Here is a 15,892-nt window from a genome sequence, read left to right as displayed (position 1 = left end):
TATTTGAGAAAGAAATTGTTCCATTGGAAATGTTTGGACTTGATTAAATTCTTGTTGTTGTTTGATTTTTTAATTAAAAACAAACACTTTTCACTTACCTACGCCATCTGGTAGCACCTCAAGAAGGTTCTGAGAGATGAGTAGGTCAGTTAAAGACAGCAGACCGCTTATCTCTTCAGGCAGTTTTTCCAGTTTGTTTTCGGAGATATCCAGGCATAGCAGGTTTTTCAGGCTTCCTATTTCCTACAACACAAACATCTAAGTCATGTCTCAACATGCAGCACCCAGAGATCTGACAGCTGCCCCATAACAAGATGCTTAACAGCAAAAGGGCAATTCCTCTCTTCCAGACGACAACTCATTTCTGATGATATCACAAGTGATTCACCAGTAAAATCTCTGTGTGCAATACCTAGCATGTGCTAACAGTCCAAGTTAATTTGCTGACTTATGAGTGCAGCCCAGCACTGCCAGCCAGTCATTCATTCAACAGTAGCCAACACCCAATTCTGAATACTATTCAAGGTGAAAGGGCTAAACATGTAAAAGCTTAGGCACACAATTAGTCAAATCAGTCCTTGCTGACTAAAGCTTCAGTATCAGTATACAGCAAACCTGCATCTGCATTCCTTATAAGAAGAAATATGTCTAACAGGGGAATATTTTAACTATTTAATCTCACTGAATTGTATACCAAGTTTTGCCATTATACCATCAATGCTTGGGTTACAGTTAGCCGAAGATATGGGTGCTTGGTCCGATTGTAAAATCAACAACATTTACGTTGAATTCTGCTCACATGCCAGCGAACCCGCGCTATAAAACCCACACCTACACACATTTTCTCATAGTTCAGTTCCCAAGTTATCAAAACACTCGTGTTCCTGAATCGACACAGGTGAAAAGAAAGCAGAAAGCAGACATTCCAAAACAGCAGCTCACACTTTCTGTGTAGAGTGTCTCTCATGTTCTTCATCTTCCAAACAGACAACTGTGAAAAGCAGAGGTGGCCAACCTGCAGTTCAAGGGTCAAATGCAGCCCCCTAGCCCCCAAAGCATTCCCCAGGCCTTACCCCCTCTGCTTGGACAACACCTCTCATCATCTTTAAACACATTTGCTTGACTTGGTAAGTCTATTGCTTGCTTGGATAGAAGTGTGTGAGGAGCTGCAGAAACACCTGGCATTTGAGTAGCTGAAATGTAGCCTATTCTACAAAGGTAAGTGCCCCATTCATTACTGTGCCCATTTCAGTCCCTGCCCACCTGCCCAATGTTTGCCTCTGGTCACACCCACTTTTACCTTTGGCCCCCTTCCCTGGCATGTGACCACAAAAAAGGTCGACCACGAGGAAATGACTCCATCAGGCTGAAAAGGATTCACCACTCTTTGGGGGGCTTAATATCCTTGAGAGTCACCTACTTCCCCCTTGAGATTATCATGGCCCCTTCCACTTCCTTGCAGTTACATGACACATAAGTGACCTCTCTGCTGTGAGGCAGAGAGGGAAACTGATCGATGCCTAGCAGTCACTGACATCACATCCCTTCCCCTGTGCTTTTCCAGCTTCAAAACACACGTACAAAGATGAAAAGACATTTACAGGCAGAAATCAAATATTACATAATCTTTAAACGGACACTTTGTCTTTTTTAATATAACAGGATATGAAGGGCTTAGATTTCCCCTTCAGTCATCCAATAATAATAATAATGTTCAATGTAGTTTAGTGTAATTTAGAAATTGATGAGAATTGTCTCTTACCTGAGGTAATTCAGCCAGCTGGTTCCCATCTAGCCAGAGATCTTTAAGATTATAAAGTGCACCTATAGTTTCTGGCTGCAACATATGAAAGAAAATGTATCATGAATACCATTGCAAAATACTTTTAAATACACAGGGGAATGCGAAATAACATCATTTATTCAGTTAAGTATCCTGTATAGCCAAATCAAGAATGCAGAACTCCTGCAAGCGTTATGCTTGGGTTTGCTATATCCAAAGTCCCATAACAAAGAAATCTCACAACAAATAGGTGCGGTTATTGATAAAGACTAAGCACAAAACCTGTGTCTCCTCCTGGTTCTTGGCTGCTCAGCATGCCATTACGTAACACTGCTAACAGTTCAGAACTTCAAGGAGGAGGAGAAATGGTATCTCAACATGTTGCAACAGCTCTACTTCCAGGGTCTCTCCTGATAACCCTAACCCACATCCCAAGTCACTCCACCCAACATTCCAAAGCCCTTTCTTCAGTTCACAGAAGTGAAATCTTTTCCAGGCAACATTCGCAGATACAGAGTTTCTTGATTACAACCACAACCTATAATGTGCGTGAAACATTGTAACGAGGAGCACTTCGTTTTCACCAATGACAGAAGGGCCAGCTCCCTATGTTCCAAAGTGTCCGGATCTAAGTGTTTCACATTATTCTGATGGGCCACTATTTCGTGAAGTTACATTTTATTATTTCTTGCTAGAAAAACCTGGCAATTTTTTCTTTCTCTTTAAGGGAAGTTGTATGACCTGCTTAAAAGAGGGAAATGCCAAGAAGAGCAAAATGCCGAGACAAACGGTGCAACTTAATGCCCATAAGCAAACTTACCACCAACTTGCAATGACTCTATACTGCAATAGAGCCACACACACACTTCTCCTCCCCCCCTGCTTTTTAACAGTGAGCTTCCAAAACCACACTATAACATTAACTACCATTATTAAGAATTTAACCTCAGAATATTTTTAGTTGCTGTAGTCTGTCTTCCATGCATATTCTCTGTGGTTATTAAATGAGAGCCTGCACTGTTTCTAATATTTTTTTATGCTCTGCCTACAGTGCCACATCAGTGGATGGGGAAAAAAAGGAAAAAAGAGAATGAGATGGAACGTTAATCTTGTCTAGGTTTGGGGAGAATTTTGATTTTGATTTTTTTATATATAAAAATAAAAATAAAATCATCTATGCATTAAATTTGTGATTTCATACTGTACAGTTTGAGCTTATTTTAGTGTGTGAGAGTGTATTTGTATTTTTAAACATGAATTAAACATTAAAGAAGTTAAGGAGGGCAGGTGGGGATTTTCTCTTGATGTGCTTGCCTTGATGTGCATTTCTGTCACCAGTGTGAGAACTGTTAAAAAGAAAAACACTACAAACTGTGAGTGGCATAAAAGCAAGTCTTAAAAAGAATTTGCAAATTTTCAAAATGGGGGAAGGGAAATATAGTTTTGGAAAGTTGAAAGCTGAGGAATGAAGTAAGGTGAAGAAGAGTTTAGAGGCAATGACTGTAAAGACAAGCCTACATAAACAATCTATACAGGGAACATGGTGGGCGAGTCTACATAAACAATAATCTATACAAGGAAGCATCACCAAGTTGTGACAACCTTTCACTCTTCTATGGCTGTATACATGTCATGTGTGCATTTATACATTACCTGCACGAAAAAGAAGTCAAACAGAAGAAAGGTAATGCTGATTTTAAGTGCTCTCCATTTCACCCAAGAAAAGCGTATGTATGAGAACATGTGGGCATATAGTAATTTCAGTGAGTTCGCATTTCATTAGCATTAAATTCTGTAAAAAGAAGGTGATCATCCTAGACTAGACAATGGTGTGAATAGCCCATGGAACTCAAAGTGGGAAAGCAGAGCAGTGGGATTTTTCAATCACTCTCCAAAGTACATCTTAAGACCAACTGTCCATGTTTTAACATTGTCCTATTTTGACAGACTGTAAGAGATGTGGTGGCTTTCCTTCTTAGATGTTGAGAAGGTGTCAGCTGGAGGGCAGTCAGTCCCAACAGCAGATTGCTGGTTGTTCTGCTTCAGGAAGTGGAAGCAAAACGCTGCTTCGTTTGAATGGGATGGCTGCTTAGAAGCTCCTTCTGCAAACCCTTGTTATTCATAAAAGCTTCTCATTCATGGACCACATGATTAGATCCTCTTCTCTTGATGAAGCATGAGCAACAGGTGCTGCACTTGCGTACCCAAGATGGAGTTACATTCCCCAATAACCTTCTATAGCCTCCCTGGATAAGTTCCTTATCCACTTCCACAGCCCATAAGGCAGCCCTTTAAGCACAGATGCTTTCGGGTCCCAATAAGCAAAGACAGTTCCAAATGTTGCTGGAACGAACAGCGTTAATTGCAATCAGTACAAAACCATGCTCTGGAAGCCTTGCTCTTTTCAGATGTCACTGTTGCCAGTTTGGGAATTTGCATACTAATGCATCAACACTATAAACCAGGGGAAAGTGTGGGAAGCTTACCAAATTATAAAGTTCATTGTTCCCTAGGTCTAGCTCTTCTAGTCTCTGCAGCTGGGCAACTGACCTAGGAAAACAAGAATAGTGTATTTTGTACACATGGCTTTAAAAGCAGGCTATTAGCATTAGGGCTAGGACATTCCCCCTTTTAATTGTTGAATAACATTCACACAAATTAAATTAAAAGATGCTAATGAAAATGTTGCATTCCAGCGCCATCTCTTTGTACCGAATGACTCATTTAAAGAATGGGGTTGGAGAAAGAGAGGGAGGGAGAAATACTGCAATTCATGCCAAGAATGCAAAGCAAACTTAAAACGAACAACTTACTCAGGTAAATATGTCAACAGATTCTCTCTTAATTCCAGTGATGCCAAGTTATAAAGGCTAAAAAAGATAAAACAAACCTCATTAATCCTTTGTCTTTGTTTAAAAAGAACATTAAAAATATTTTCCAAAGGGGTAGTGGTATTAGTCTCTTGCAGCAAAAATAAAGCATCTTATGGCACATCTTAAAGATTATAGCATAATCTTTTTTCATGGACTCATGCCCACTTCAAAAGCCATGAAGAGTAAATGTCAAATACAAGATCAGATCTCTATCATTTACTTATAGGGATATGTAGGGAGAGCTTCCACATATCACAATAACGGGAAAAGGCACTGGTGGATACACATTACTTGAAATGTTGAGACAGAGATCAATAAAAATCATTAAGGAAAAACCTGGACTTTCGCCCCCTTACAGTGCTATTACAACTTGCAAAAGACTGATGCATTTCATGTTTCACATTGCTTAGACGCCAAGAACTCAACACTAAAAGAAAACTAATGTCATTCGTGAATCTGTGTAGATTAATAAAACCTGGAACACATAGATAAGGACAAACTCCTGCAATGAGAATGTGTTAAGGCAAATGAGAACCTATTTTAAACAAAACTGGTGGTTTTAAAATGAGTACCCAATGGATGAAAATACACACACTTAAATTCAAAGTTGAAAATGTTTGTTTTTGAATGAGTGGTGGAGTAGAGACAAGAAGAAAAGGATGAACTGCCTGGATGTGTCACGCAATGGTTAGGCATCAGTGTGTAAAGCTCCCCCCCCCCCTTTTTCAATTAAAGAAAACTTGCCTTTGCTATACGAACTGCATTTATTGGTTCCGCGCATCTCCAGCTATCCATAACTTCCCATTTATGGAGTGTTCATCATTGTAAGTGGCATTACACGACTAAGCTAAGCTTTCCACTCACTTCCCATCATAGTAAAAGCCTATCATCACCATAGTAACATACAATTCCCCCACCCTGGCCAGGGTTTTATTTAGGACCAAATGGAACACAAGGTATCGGACATTATCCCAATGCTGTAATCTGCCTTAATCCTCCAACCTCCCTGAACAAAAACAAAAAAACAGAAATGCATGCCCATATTTTCTGCAACATAGCTGCCTCTGCCTTAAATTCCAGAGGGGCAGCCATGCTGCTCACTTTTGCAGAAAGACACAACAAAGGGCTCTGTGGCACTGTAAAGAACAACAATGTTATTGTAAGCGTAGGTTTTCATGGGCTACAGCCAAAGCTGGTCAGATGCATGAAATATTACTTCACTTAGCAGATAAATACATCGGTAAAAGCAGGGAGGGGAGGGGTCACCAACACTGCAGCCATAAGCCTGTAAGATGCAAGGGTAGCAGTTTGGTCTGCAACACTGTTATGCTAACAACACGTAAAGAGAATTCATTGCATAGTGTAGTGGGAAAGAGACCTCCTTGTCGCTACTGAATAAAGTCAAATTTGCGCATAAATTTTGGTTGCAATTTCACACTATAGCACCCTTTTTTTAAAAAAATATTTTTATTAAAGATTTCTTGAATTACAAAGATATGTGCAGTGTCACTCATATCTTGACATGCATCATTTTTGCAAATCAGTTTCATTTGTTAAGACACTACGAAGAAAGAAGGAAAACGAGGTAGATAGGGGTTGGGAGGGTAGATGGGGGGTTGAAATGCATTGACACTGTACTCAAAAGTGACAGTGGTTAGGAATATGTCTAGGCCTGCCATGCCCTGTTATGTTCCTTGTAGACTGAATTCCACAGAAACCGCTCGGACACACATAGGGTTACATTATCCTAGCTGTCTCAGTGGTGGCCAAGGAAACCTCAGAATGGCACCTGAGACTTCTCTACCCGCATGCCAGCTCTGCCCTCCCTCTGGTCATTTTCGTGTCATGTGACAGCTGAGTAGACACTATCCTGACATCACCTCTGATTTGTTTGTTTTTTAAATGAAATTTTATTGCATTTTTTCACAAGACCAGCTAATCGACACAAAGAATAATAAAAGGAGAGAAGAGAAAAAAGATGGAAGAGATTGAAGAATAGGAAATCCTCTCTCACAAATGTACCTTAACTTTTGTCTCATACAGAAAAATATGTGTCTTCCCAGCTCCCACCTGGGAGCATCCCTCTCTTCTCCCAGTCTCTCACCCTGGGATATCTCCCCTTCTCTGTCTCTCATACAGGGTCCTTCAAACTGGGCATTAACTCTGTTGAAAGCACAGTGGAGTTAAACTCAGTCTGCTAGGCTGGCACAACTCCCTGGGCCAAGATTCCAGTTCACACCATGGGATTGTGAACTTAGCACAGTGGGGTGTTCCACAGTAACATATAGGTGTATCATTCACTATTGCCTCTTTTGGGGGGGGGGCGGAATGCAAAGTATCCTGCTACAGTATGTACACATTTTGGGAAGAAAACCCCCGACAAACGTCCAGTGTTTCAAAGTTGTGTTCGAGTATAAATTCCATGCAAGAAATATTGCCAAGCCAACACAGGGAGTATGCAATTTCTGAAGTAATTACAATTGTTGTTTTTCTCCCTCGGCATTCCAGATGTCTTTTCTACTTTTAAGTATGGGATCAATTAGAAGCCTGTGGGGGCTACATTCCAAAACATGCCCTTTTCAGAAGAACCAAGTTGCTGGCGCAGTTTCAAATCAGAGCAGTGCTTAAAATATGCTGGCTTCATTCAAATATTTCGAAAGTAATGTAGCTATCTATTAATGAAGTTAAACCATAACTAGAAGCTGAGGTCCACCTATCCTGGGTATGTATAGAAGTGCACAGCCCTATCTGTTTCCTGCTAGACATCTATAATTCATTTTTCCTATACCATTCTGGTAGGCGAGAATTCAGTTTGTCTGATACAAGAAACTGAAGAAGGAAGCAGTATCTTTAGTTACTGTGGCTCAGCAAAGCTGTCCTGTAGGTATGCATGAAACACATACTTACAAGTCAAGCAAAATGTACTGTGCGGTGTATGAAGCAAGTATATTATAATATACTGTGCCTCTACAATTGTATGGTTTTCTATCCCCATATACTTGCTGCCTTTGCTATTTCTACTGGTGTCTTTATTTCCCCCATTTATGTATTGCAGCCCTGTAAATGACTGGTCTGAATGAATGATGACTCTGTTCAAGAATTACTACAGGGAAGAAAGCAGGGTAGGAACAGAGGTGAACTGCTAATTATTATAATAAACGAATAGGACATTAAAACTCTTGCTTCTATAGCACTATAAAAAAAAGCTACCAGTGATAAGAACCATAGTCCTCTCAAGTTCCAGGCTTCACAGGAACCCCAGAAGCGAAATTCCACATGGCATTCCAGGTGATAGCTAGTACGCAACCTTCCCCAGGAAGAATGAACATCCTGAGAATTCCCAAACTTCTAGGAAATACGATACCAAACAGCCTGCCATGCACCTGAGAACTCTGGGAAGTGCAAAGTGAATAGAGGAAGAGTCTAAGAGAACAGATTCAATAGCTAGAAGTGAAAAGGGTAGAAGACTCCCGGAGACCTAGAGCTGTTTTGGAGCAAGATCTCTGCATCCCCCAAACAGTGGAAGCTTCCACCATGCCCAACTGCACCTGAATACCTAGCTGTCAGAGCATTGAATCCTGTTAAATACTTGCTGTGGGTCACAGCAGATTTAAAAAGAATAATTTGTATCATCAGTTGTACTGCTCTTCTGCAGTACAGGCAGATTTCCAGATATCTGGAACAAGCTGTCACACAACTTAACTAGTACTATGCTAATAATGTATTGAAACCTGATCATACAAGCAGTTCCAGTATACATAACAGAGGGAGGCCAAGGGTCCTGCCCACTTAATTTTAAACCATATCCAGTTTCCTCTGCAAATAGACAGGGAACTGCGGCTAGAGCATGAGATATAATAACTGAATATAATGTATGGAATATATTTTGCGTATATAACCCACAGAATTACTCTTTTTAATCAAGTTTCTTGCCATGTTTCCCCTTTTTCTGTATTCAATTCTGTATGCTTATTTGCAAGTGTCATTCGTATTTAACACACATTATACATAATTGGTTCATGTTTTTGAATGCCAGCCCATAAGCATGTGTGCATGCACACACTCACACAAGCACACACAGAACAAACTGCTGACTCATATTCATTGTACAACAAAAAGTGATACCAAAGTTACCAAGTAGATCTTAAGTGCTTCCTGAAGGTCAGGGGATTGTGCTATTTTTACAGCGAGTTGAATCAGGCCCCCTCAGTTTGTACGTGGGCATAACTGCATGCCCATTACGTAAAAGAAAACAATTATCAAAAGATGAAAGCAAAAATAACAAAAGTTTTTTTTAAGCTTCATGTTCCCTCTGTTCTACCCATGGAGCACCTCTAATTTTATAGAAGTGAATTCTGTTTTGGGTTCAATAAGTACTAAAATCAACAATTGCAATGGGAAGTTAAAAAGTGCTTCGACTCCCTGAGTTCACAAAGGCAGTATTCTTTTTCTTGAAGGTGTTGTTGATTTAAAATGTTAGCCAAGTGTATTTATAGATACTTTTTTGTGCATATGTGTAGGTTAAGGGGGCTGTTTTCTCTGCTTTTATTATATAAACCCAGTGAAATAAAACTTCAGCAGCAGGCAACATCTAGCAATAAACAATAGAACTTTTATCATAAATTGTCAAATGGCTGGAAGGAGAAAGAGGCTTTTCACCAGGTAACCAAATGGATGTTAATGATGGTCCCAGGCAGATCTAACTGAGGAGGAACATTTAACAAGTGAGAAGCCACAACTGATAAGGTCCTCTCCCCTTGTCCCCACCCTCCAAACTTCCCTAAGACGGGCAAGTGGAGAAGGATATCAGGAAGAAGAGAGGAAAGCTCATTATTCTAAATCATTCATTTTGTCTGAACTGGGACACTATCTCCACGAGATATTGAATGTTATGAATTTTAGGTGAGTTTTTATACAAGGCATTCTTCCATCCTGAAGTGTTGTATTTGTACACAGCTTACCTGATATCCATGCTACTCCAGCTCTAGATGACCTAAAAGATACTTGCAAAATATCCTGAGGGAAAAAACAACTAGTTTTCTATACCACGTTCACAGGTATTTAGGCTTATGCATAAAATCCACCACTGACAAATTTCAGGCATCTTTTTTTAAAAAGAACTTACTTTCCAATGTTATCAGGTAATGCTTGTAGAGAGATATCATTTACAGAAAGACATGTTAGATTCTGCAGCTCAGGAAAGCTTTCAGGCAACCTAGAAAAAGGAAAGTACAGATCAGCCAAGGACAGCAGAAAAGGACCCCCCCCCCTCTCTCTCCACAGCATCTTGCCATGGAGAAGCACTGCATGGTTTACATTGCAGCAGCTAGGAGTTGAACTTTACTCTGTTATTCTTCCAGTGCAATCCTTAATACCAAAATGCCAGTTTGTCCAAACACAAATGGAAAAATTAAATTATCTAATTTAGCACAATAAATTGTGCTAAGAGGTTCAGTTTTGTTAATTGTGTATGTGTGTGTGTCTTAACATATATTTTCTTCTCAAATGTGTTGTTGTTGGAAGGGCCTTTCTTCCCACCACCTCCTTTGGATTGCTTTCGCCATACGACTGTTTTCTCAAGGACAACGAGAGAGAGAAATAAAGCCTTCTCTCTCTTACAACCAGGCAGCTTGGCCTGCAACAAGGCACACAGCACATACTGTTTTTTTTTAAAAAAAACAAATCAATAGTTCATTAAAGTGGAACAGAGCCACAACACTGAATCCAACTGACAAAAGGCAAACATCAATCAGCTGCTGTGTCTTCTTTTCTTAGCCCTGCATGTGAGGAAGATGGCTGTCATTCACAGGAGCTCATTTCAATACAAGAATCTGCTGCAGATTAGATATCATCTCTCATGATCCTCTAGTTCAATCAAGGCTTAATTGCAGTGAAAGAAAGATTAACATCACTTTCTCCATGTAAATAATTAGCCCCTTAGGAGGGAATAAACAGTCTCTGTTCTCGTCTAAATGTATGTTATGTGTTAAACAGGAAGCAGTTAGTTGTTGATGGGATCGATAAACAGAATAGGAAGTATTGCAGCTTAACTAAGGCTGCACTGCTTGCCTCAATCGTGATGTGCAAATGTTCAGGGCATAGCTGCCAAGTTTTCCCTTTTCTCACGAGGAAGCCTATTCAGCATAAGGGAATTTCCCTTAAAAAAAGGGAGAACTTGGCAGCTATGGTTCAGGGGCTGATAAAGCAATAAGGCAGCATAGTGGACCACCCAAGGCAGAATATGATCAGCTTGCTCCTTTCTCACTTGAGATTTTGTATTCTGGAACAGGTAACAAATATTCATCCCTTGCATCGGTTCTGAGCAGCATGTGCCACACTTAAACTGCCATTTTTCCTTGATAAAATGCACAAAGCAGCAAATAATGACACACACCCAGACATATATAATTGCTTGCATTCTGCTGAGAAAAGCAGCAGCCATTAGTAACTGTCATGAGGTGCCCGTATTTTGCATCCTGTGATGAAGCACGCTATGTCATGCAAAGAGTAGCACAGAGGTTCCTGAAGAAATCTGTCCACTTTCCTTCAGCATTTATGCATCATGCTCAGCCATTAATTTCCACCAGCTGCTGCAGTCTTAAAAAATAATGGCCTCGGTTTAGAGGTGGTGTGTGCCCACATGCCTGAGCAGTCTCACAAATCATTAATAGTTCTTGAGCAGCTTCTCACATTCCCTCCCCCCAATTATTTTCTGTGTAAGCTCATCTGATTCAGTGTTCCATATTATTCTGGGGGATGCAGGTCTTCGGCACAGACAAAAGAAACGCAGTTGGCCATACATGCACTAACTGTTCACGGCCACAAGAAGAGATTGCATTAAGCAGCACAGAAATGTCGAATTTTTCACTGGCTTTTGCCAAAAGGTTAATGGCCTTCGCACCATTCATCAATTCTGTTTTTAATGTACCAGTCATTTGGGTTTATGTGTTTCAAAAAGTGGTCCATCCACTTTTCATTTCATGTTTTTCAATTACTTTTTTAACTACTGGGGATTCAACAAAACAGTTTTGTATGCAGAATCAGATCCACTTGCACAACAGGACTTCAACCCCCTTTACCACTCTAAGTCTATTTCAATCAGGAGGTTAGTGGAACCCCAGAACAGGTTGAGGAAGGCATGAGAGGAAGAGAGGGGTGCAAGTCCCGTATGGCAAGTGAATCTTGTTCCCCACATGCATGCTTCCATTTAGCAATGTGTTGCATTCTGCCCTCAAGTTTTATTATTGTATTTTGTGATCTTTTTATGCCACCATGGGCACCTGCAAAAGAAGGGCACAACAAAAAACTGTCAAGTTCAAGCCAAATAGAAGATTACCTTTACACACACACACTTCTAAGACCTGAACACTTTTTCATTCCATTTTATGGAGATTACCTAGTGAGCGGGTTCCCACTGAAGTCTGCTACCTGTAATGATTTGCAGAAGGAAATGCTTTCAGGGATTTCAGGAATATCTGCAAGGAAGAAAATAAAGAGTAAGAAACAGCAACCAAGAATCTACCATACCATCTCTATTTCAAAATCAAAGAATGGTATTCAACTCAGCTTTACTTAGAGCAGACCCAGTGAAATGAATGAACATGACTAAATTAGGTCCACTATTTTCAATGGGTCTGCTCTGAGTAATGAGCAAATACCACCTTCAGTACATTTTAGGTCCTACAAAGCAATACAACTTTGTAAGATACTGTCTGCTAAATATCTTTCTAAAAGCAATGATAGATATTGGTTTGCATTTATATATAGACCTATCATTTAGGGATTTCAGTGGAATCCAAAATGAACAAACCATTATGGCTCCACTAGCATTGTGTTTTACATCACCCTTTTCTCTCCCCTCATGTTAACACATCCTTGGCAGCGTTAAACACAGCTAAAGTTGCATGCAATTCCCGTTCTTTTTAAAACACACACACATACTGTAGGTTCTCATAAGTGAAAAGGAAAACAAGCCTCTGACTGTTTTAGTAGCTTGGAAGGAGGAATGCAGCAAAATCACAGCCATGAAGAACCAAGTCAGTTTCTGACACAGACCTCAAAAGAAAAGTCAATATGCACTCAGGGACACCACAGAAGATTCCTTGGAGGTGGAATGGGAGGCAAAGGGCAAGGAGATTCTCAACAAGGTTTAAAAAGGTGGAGTTGTATATATTCTAGATTGCTATTATAATTTAATTGCAAAATAGAATACACTGGACAATAAAAGCAGGGCAGGACAATATCAATCCTCACACGCGCACACACTCCCCCAACCAACCAGAAGTAGCAGATGATAGGAACATAGTGAAATATTGCTGAAGCAGGGGAAAAAACCCATAGAATTACAGAGCTGGAAGGAACCCCCAGGGGTCATCTAGTCCAATCCCCTGCAATGCAGGAATCCCAGCTAAAGCATCCATGTCAGATGGCCATCCAACCTCTGCTTTTATAAAAAAAAACTTCCAAGAGGAGAGTCCACCACCTCTTGTGGGAGTCTGTTCCACTGCCAAACAGCTCTTATGGTCAGAAAGGTGTTTTCTTCCCCCTGAATGTTTAGTCTGACATATTAAGTTTTGCGCTTGCATGATAGCTAAATATGAATATTAATTTCTAACACTCATTGTTAACCAGTTCAAACCCCTGGAATATCCAACCCTGAACACCAATGAATGCTGCTCTATAAACATGTGACATACAGATGTTCTGGCAAACAGTCAGTACACAGACACTTCTGAATAACAAGCCTATATAAACTCTGTGACAGAGGACAGCGCAAACAGGCACATTGTCAGTGAACGTTAGGCCAGCTGAAACAAGAAAACCAAGCGAGCAGCCTTCTGCATATAAAGTCACATGCACACCATATGTTCGAAACGCTCTTGTACTGCTTTAATAGTCACGGTTTGCCCTTAAAGAATCCCGACAACTGTAGCTTGTTAAGGGGTGTTAAGAGACACCTCAAAGAGTTACAGTTTCCAGCACCCTTGAACAACAGTTGCAAAGAGTCAATGTGCCATTTTAACCATCACTGTTAAAATGGTATGGGGTGGGTGTACAGCGGGCGAGGCCTAAGATTATGCCTTTTTTCCATTTTCTAGGCACAGTTGTCTTCTCATTATTTGCTGCCACAGCTTTAAATATGAATTGCACCCATAGCTGCTCTTAAAGTCTAATCTTAAAGAAGTGTACAAGTTTAATTAGGAACATAATGTAATACTGGTTATTCACATTGCTTCACTAAAATGCTATGGAGTTTGATATAACTTTGCTTTAATCACTGCAAGTGAAATGCTAGACATTATGAGTTGAGGCACTGAGGCAAGGAAGGAGGCGGGGGGGGGAGTAAATATGCCTGTGTGCACAGAGATGCATTGTGCTTCATATTCTTCACTCCCCCTCCCTCCTGCGAGGTTCCTATAAGCAGAGGCTGAAGTTTTCTTTTCTCTACACAGTCACTCTGCTCCAACAGAAGTTTGAAACTGCTCTTAAAATGTTAGCTTATTTGTACAGCGAAATTACATAATGATGGGACGTGAAGACTTACTGCATTTACATTAAGGACAAATGAGAGCAATTTAAAACAAAACAAAAAAATACAAAAAACATGCAGACTCTGCCAAGCTATCATTATTAGGCTATGTATGTCAGAGGAGAAAGATGTATGGACTTTATGGGCTTAGGGAAAAAACCAACCCAGCATATGTAAGCATACAAAAATACTAACCCAGCATAGTATGACTATCACCTCCTCAAATGCCCTTCCTAAGCTGCATTGCACCACTTTCAAACAACTTCCAAGTTCTACCAATTGAGATGGGTGAATCAGCAAAAGCCACAAGTGTATGGACTCAAAGTCGCCTCACTCATTGTCCCCTTCTCATACGATTTCATACACACACCACATTCATTATCATCCACTCATTTCCCCAATCTCTCTCTCTCTCTCTCTCTCTCTCTCTCTCTCTCTCACGCACACACACGCACACGCACACACACACACACACACAGTGGTACCTCGGTTTATGAACACAATTGGTTCCGGAAGTCTGTTCATAAACAGAAGCGTTCATAAACTGAAGCGAACTTTCCCATTGAAAGTAATGGAAAGTGGATTAATCTGTTCCAGACGGGTCCATGGAGTACTCAACCTGAAGCGTACTGAACCCGAAGTATGAGTGTAATTGGTTCCGGAAGTCTGTTCATAAATTGAAGCGTTCATAAACTGAAGCGAACTTTCCCATTGAAAATAATGGAAAGTGAATTAATCCGTTCCAGATGGGTCCGCGGCGTTCGTAAACCGAAAATTCATAAACCGAGGTGTTCATAAACCGAGGTTCCACTGTACATACCACTCATCCACTGACAAGTCATCTCTCTCTCTCTCTCTCTCTCTCTCTTCTTTTCCCCCTGCCCACACCATCCTTCCTCCTCTCACCCACACCCACACCCCAAGCCTACTTGGTTGGGAAAGTGGATGTGGCATGAAAAGCTTCCATTGGCATAACCTTTTCTTCCATGTCTAACAGGGGGAAATGTTCAGAGGGGAACGCAGTGTGCAGGGAGGGCTTAACCCTTCTCTCTCTCCAGTGGCTGCCATCCTAAAAATCATCACTGCCATCCTAGGGCAATTAGGTTTAGATAAAATGGTCCCCGTTTGCATAAATGGGGTCCTTTTTCTAAGCTTAATGGGTGCATGGGAGTTGGGCTGAGGAAGGAAAAGTGTAGCTGAATCCAAGGCAGAGATGACCACATCTGGCTCATTGCTCAGAAATTCTCTAGATGTTGTAGCAGTCCCAGTAAATTTATTTTAAGCAACAAATTTATAGGCCACTTCACAGGGGGAGGGACCCCATCAAAAGCAGTGTGCATAATAAAAACAGAAAACACAAGCTCTAAGAACAATGAAAGCAAGTCAACAAACTCTAAATCAATAAAGCTAGATGGAAGAGATAATGCTAGCCATTCTACCAGGTGTTGAACTTAGAACTTGAACATTTCAGTTACTCCTCTAGTTGTTTGAAAATGTGTGTAAATATTTGCATATCATTTTTAAAGTGGTTCAGTATTAACACATATAGCTAACTTTCATACCACACCCTTGCGTGCAATATGTCATAATGCCACCTGAGAAACCTGTAAAGGAAGATTTTTTAAAGGGTTTTTTTTTAAAAAGTGGGAGGTGCAGGAAATAATTAATCCGCATTACCTACTTCTTCATCCTTTATAATTACATTGA

At 40.4% G+C, this 15,892-nt stretch overlaps 2 protein-coding genes across 2 annotated transcripts in view; one reads left to right on the top strand and one right to left on the bottom strand.

Moving 5' to 3' along the window:
* Positions 1-15,892, bottom strand: part of LRRC1 (leucine rich repeat containing 1) — a 61,015-nt gene that overhangs the window by 22,630 nt on the left and 22,493 nt on the right. The window contains exons 3-8 of the mRNA XM_035109787.2: positions 12,053-12,131; positions 9,782-9,871; positions 4,597-4,653; positions 4,270-4,333; positions 1,763-1,837; positions 99-243 (exon numbers count right to left, since the gene is read on the bottom strand). Of these exons, the coding sequence (XP_034965678.1) occupies positions 99-243; positions 1,763-1,837; positions 4,270-4,333; positions 4,597-4,653; positions 9,782-9,871; positions 12,053-12,131 (510 nt within the window). The remainder of the gene's footprint in view (positions 1-98; positions 244-1,762; positions 1,838-4,269; positions 4,334-4,596; positions 4,654-9,781; positions 9,872-12,052; positions 12,132-15,892) is intronic.
* GCLC (glutamate-cysteine ligase catalytic subunit) overlaps positions 14,957-15,892 on the top strand; it is a 122,081-nt gene continuing 121,145 nt past the window's right edge. Inside the window, exon 1 of the mRNA XM_060272489.1 lies at positions 14,957-14,997. The gene's annotated coding sequence lies outside the window, so the exon portion shown is untranslated. The remainder of the gene's footprint in view (positions 14,998-15,892) is intronic.

Source organism: Zootoca vivipara, chromosome 3 (genome assembly GCF_963506605.1).
Source record: "Zootoca vivipara chromosome 3, rZooViv1.1, whole genome shotgun sequence".
Lineage (NCBI taxonomy): Eukaryota > Metazoa > Chordata > Lepidosauria > Squamata > Lacertidae > Zootoca > Zootoca vivipara.
The sequence above is the reverse complement of the archived record's forward strand: the minus strand, read 5'-3'. Positions and strand labels throughout refer to the sequence as shown.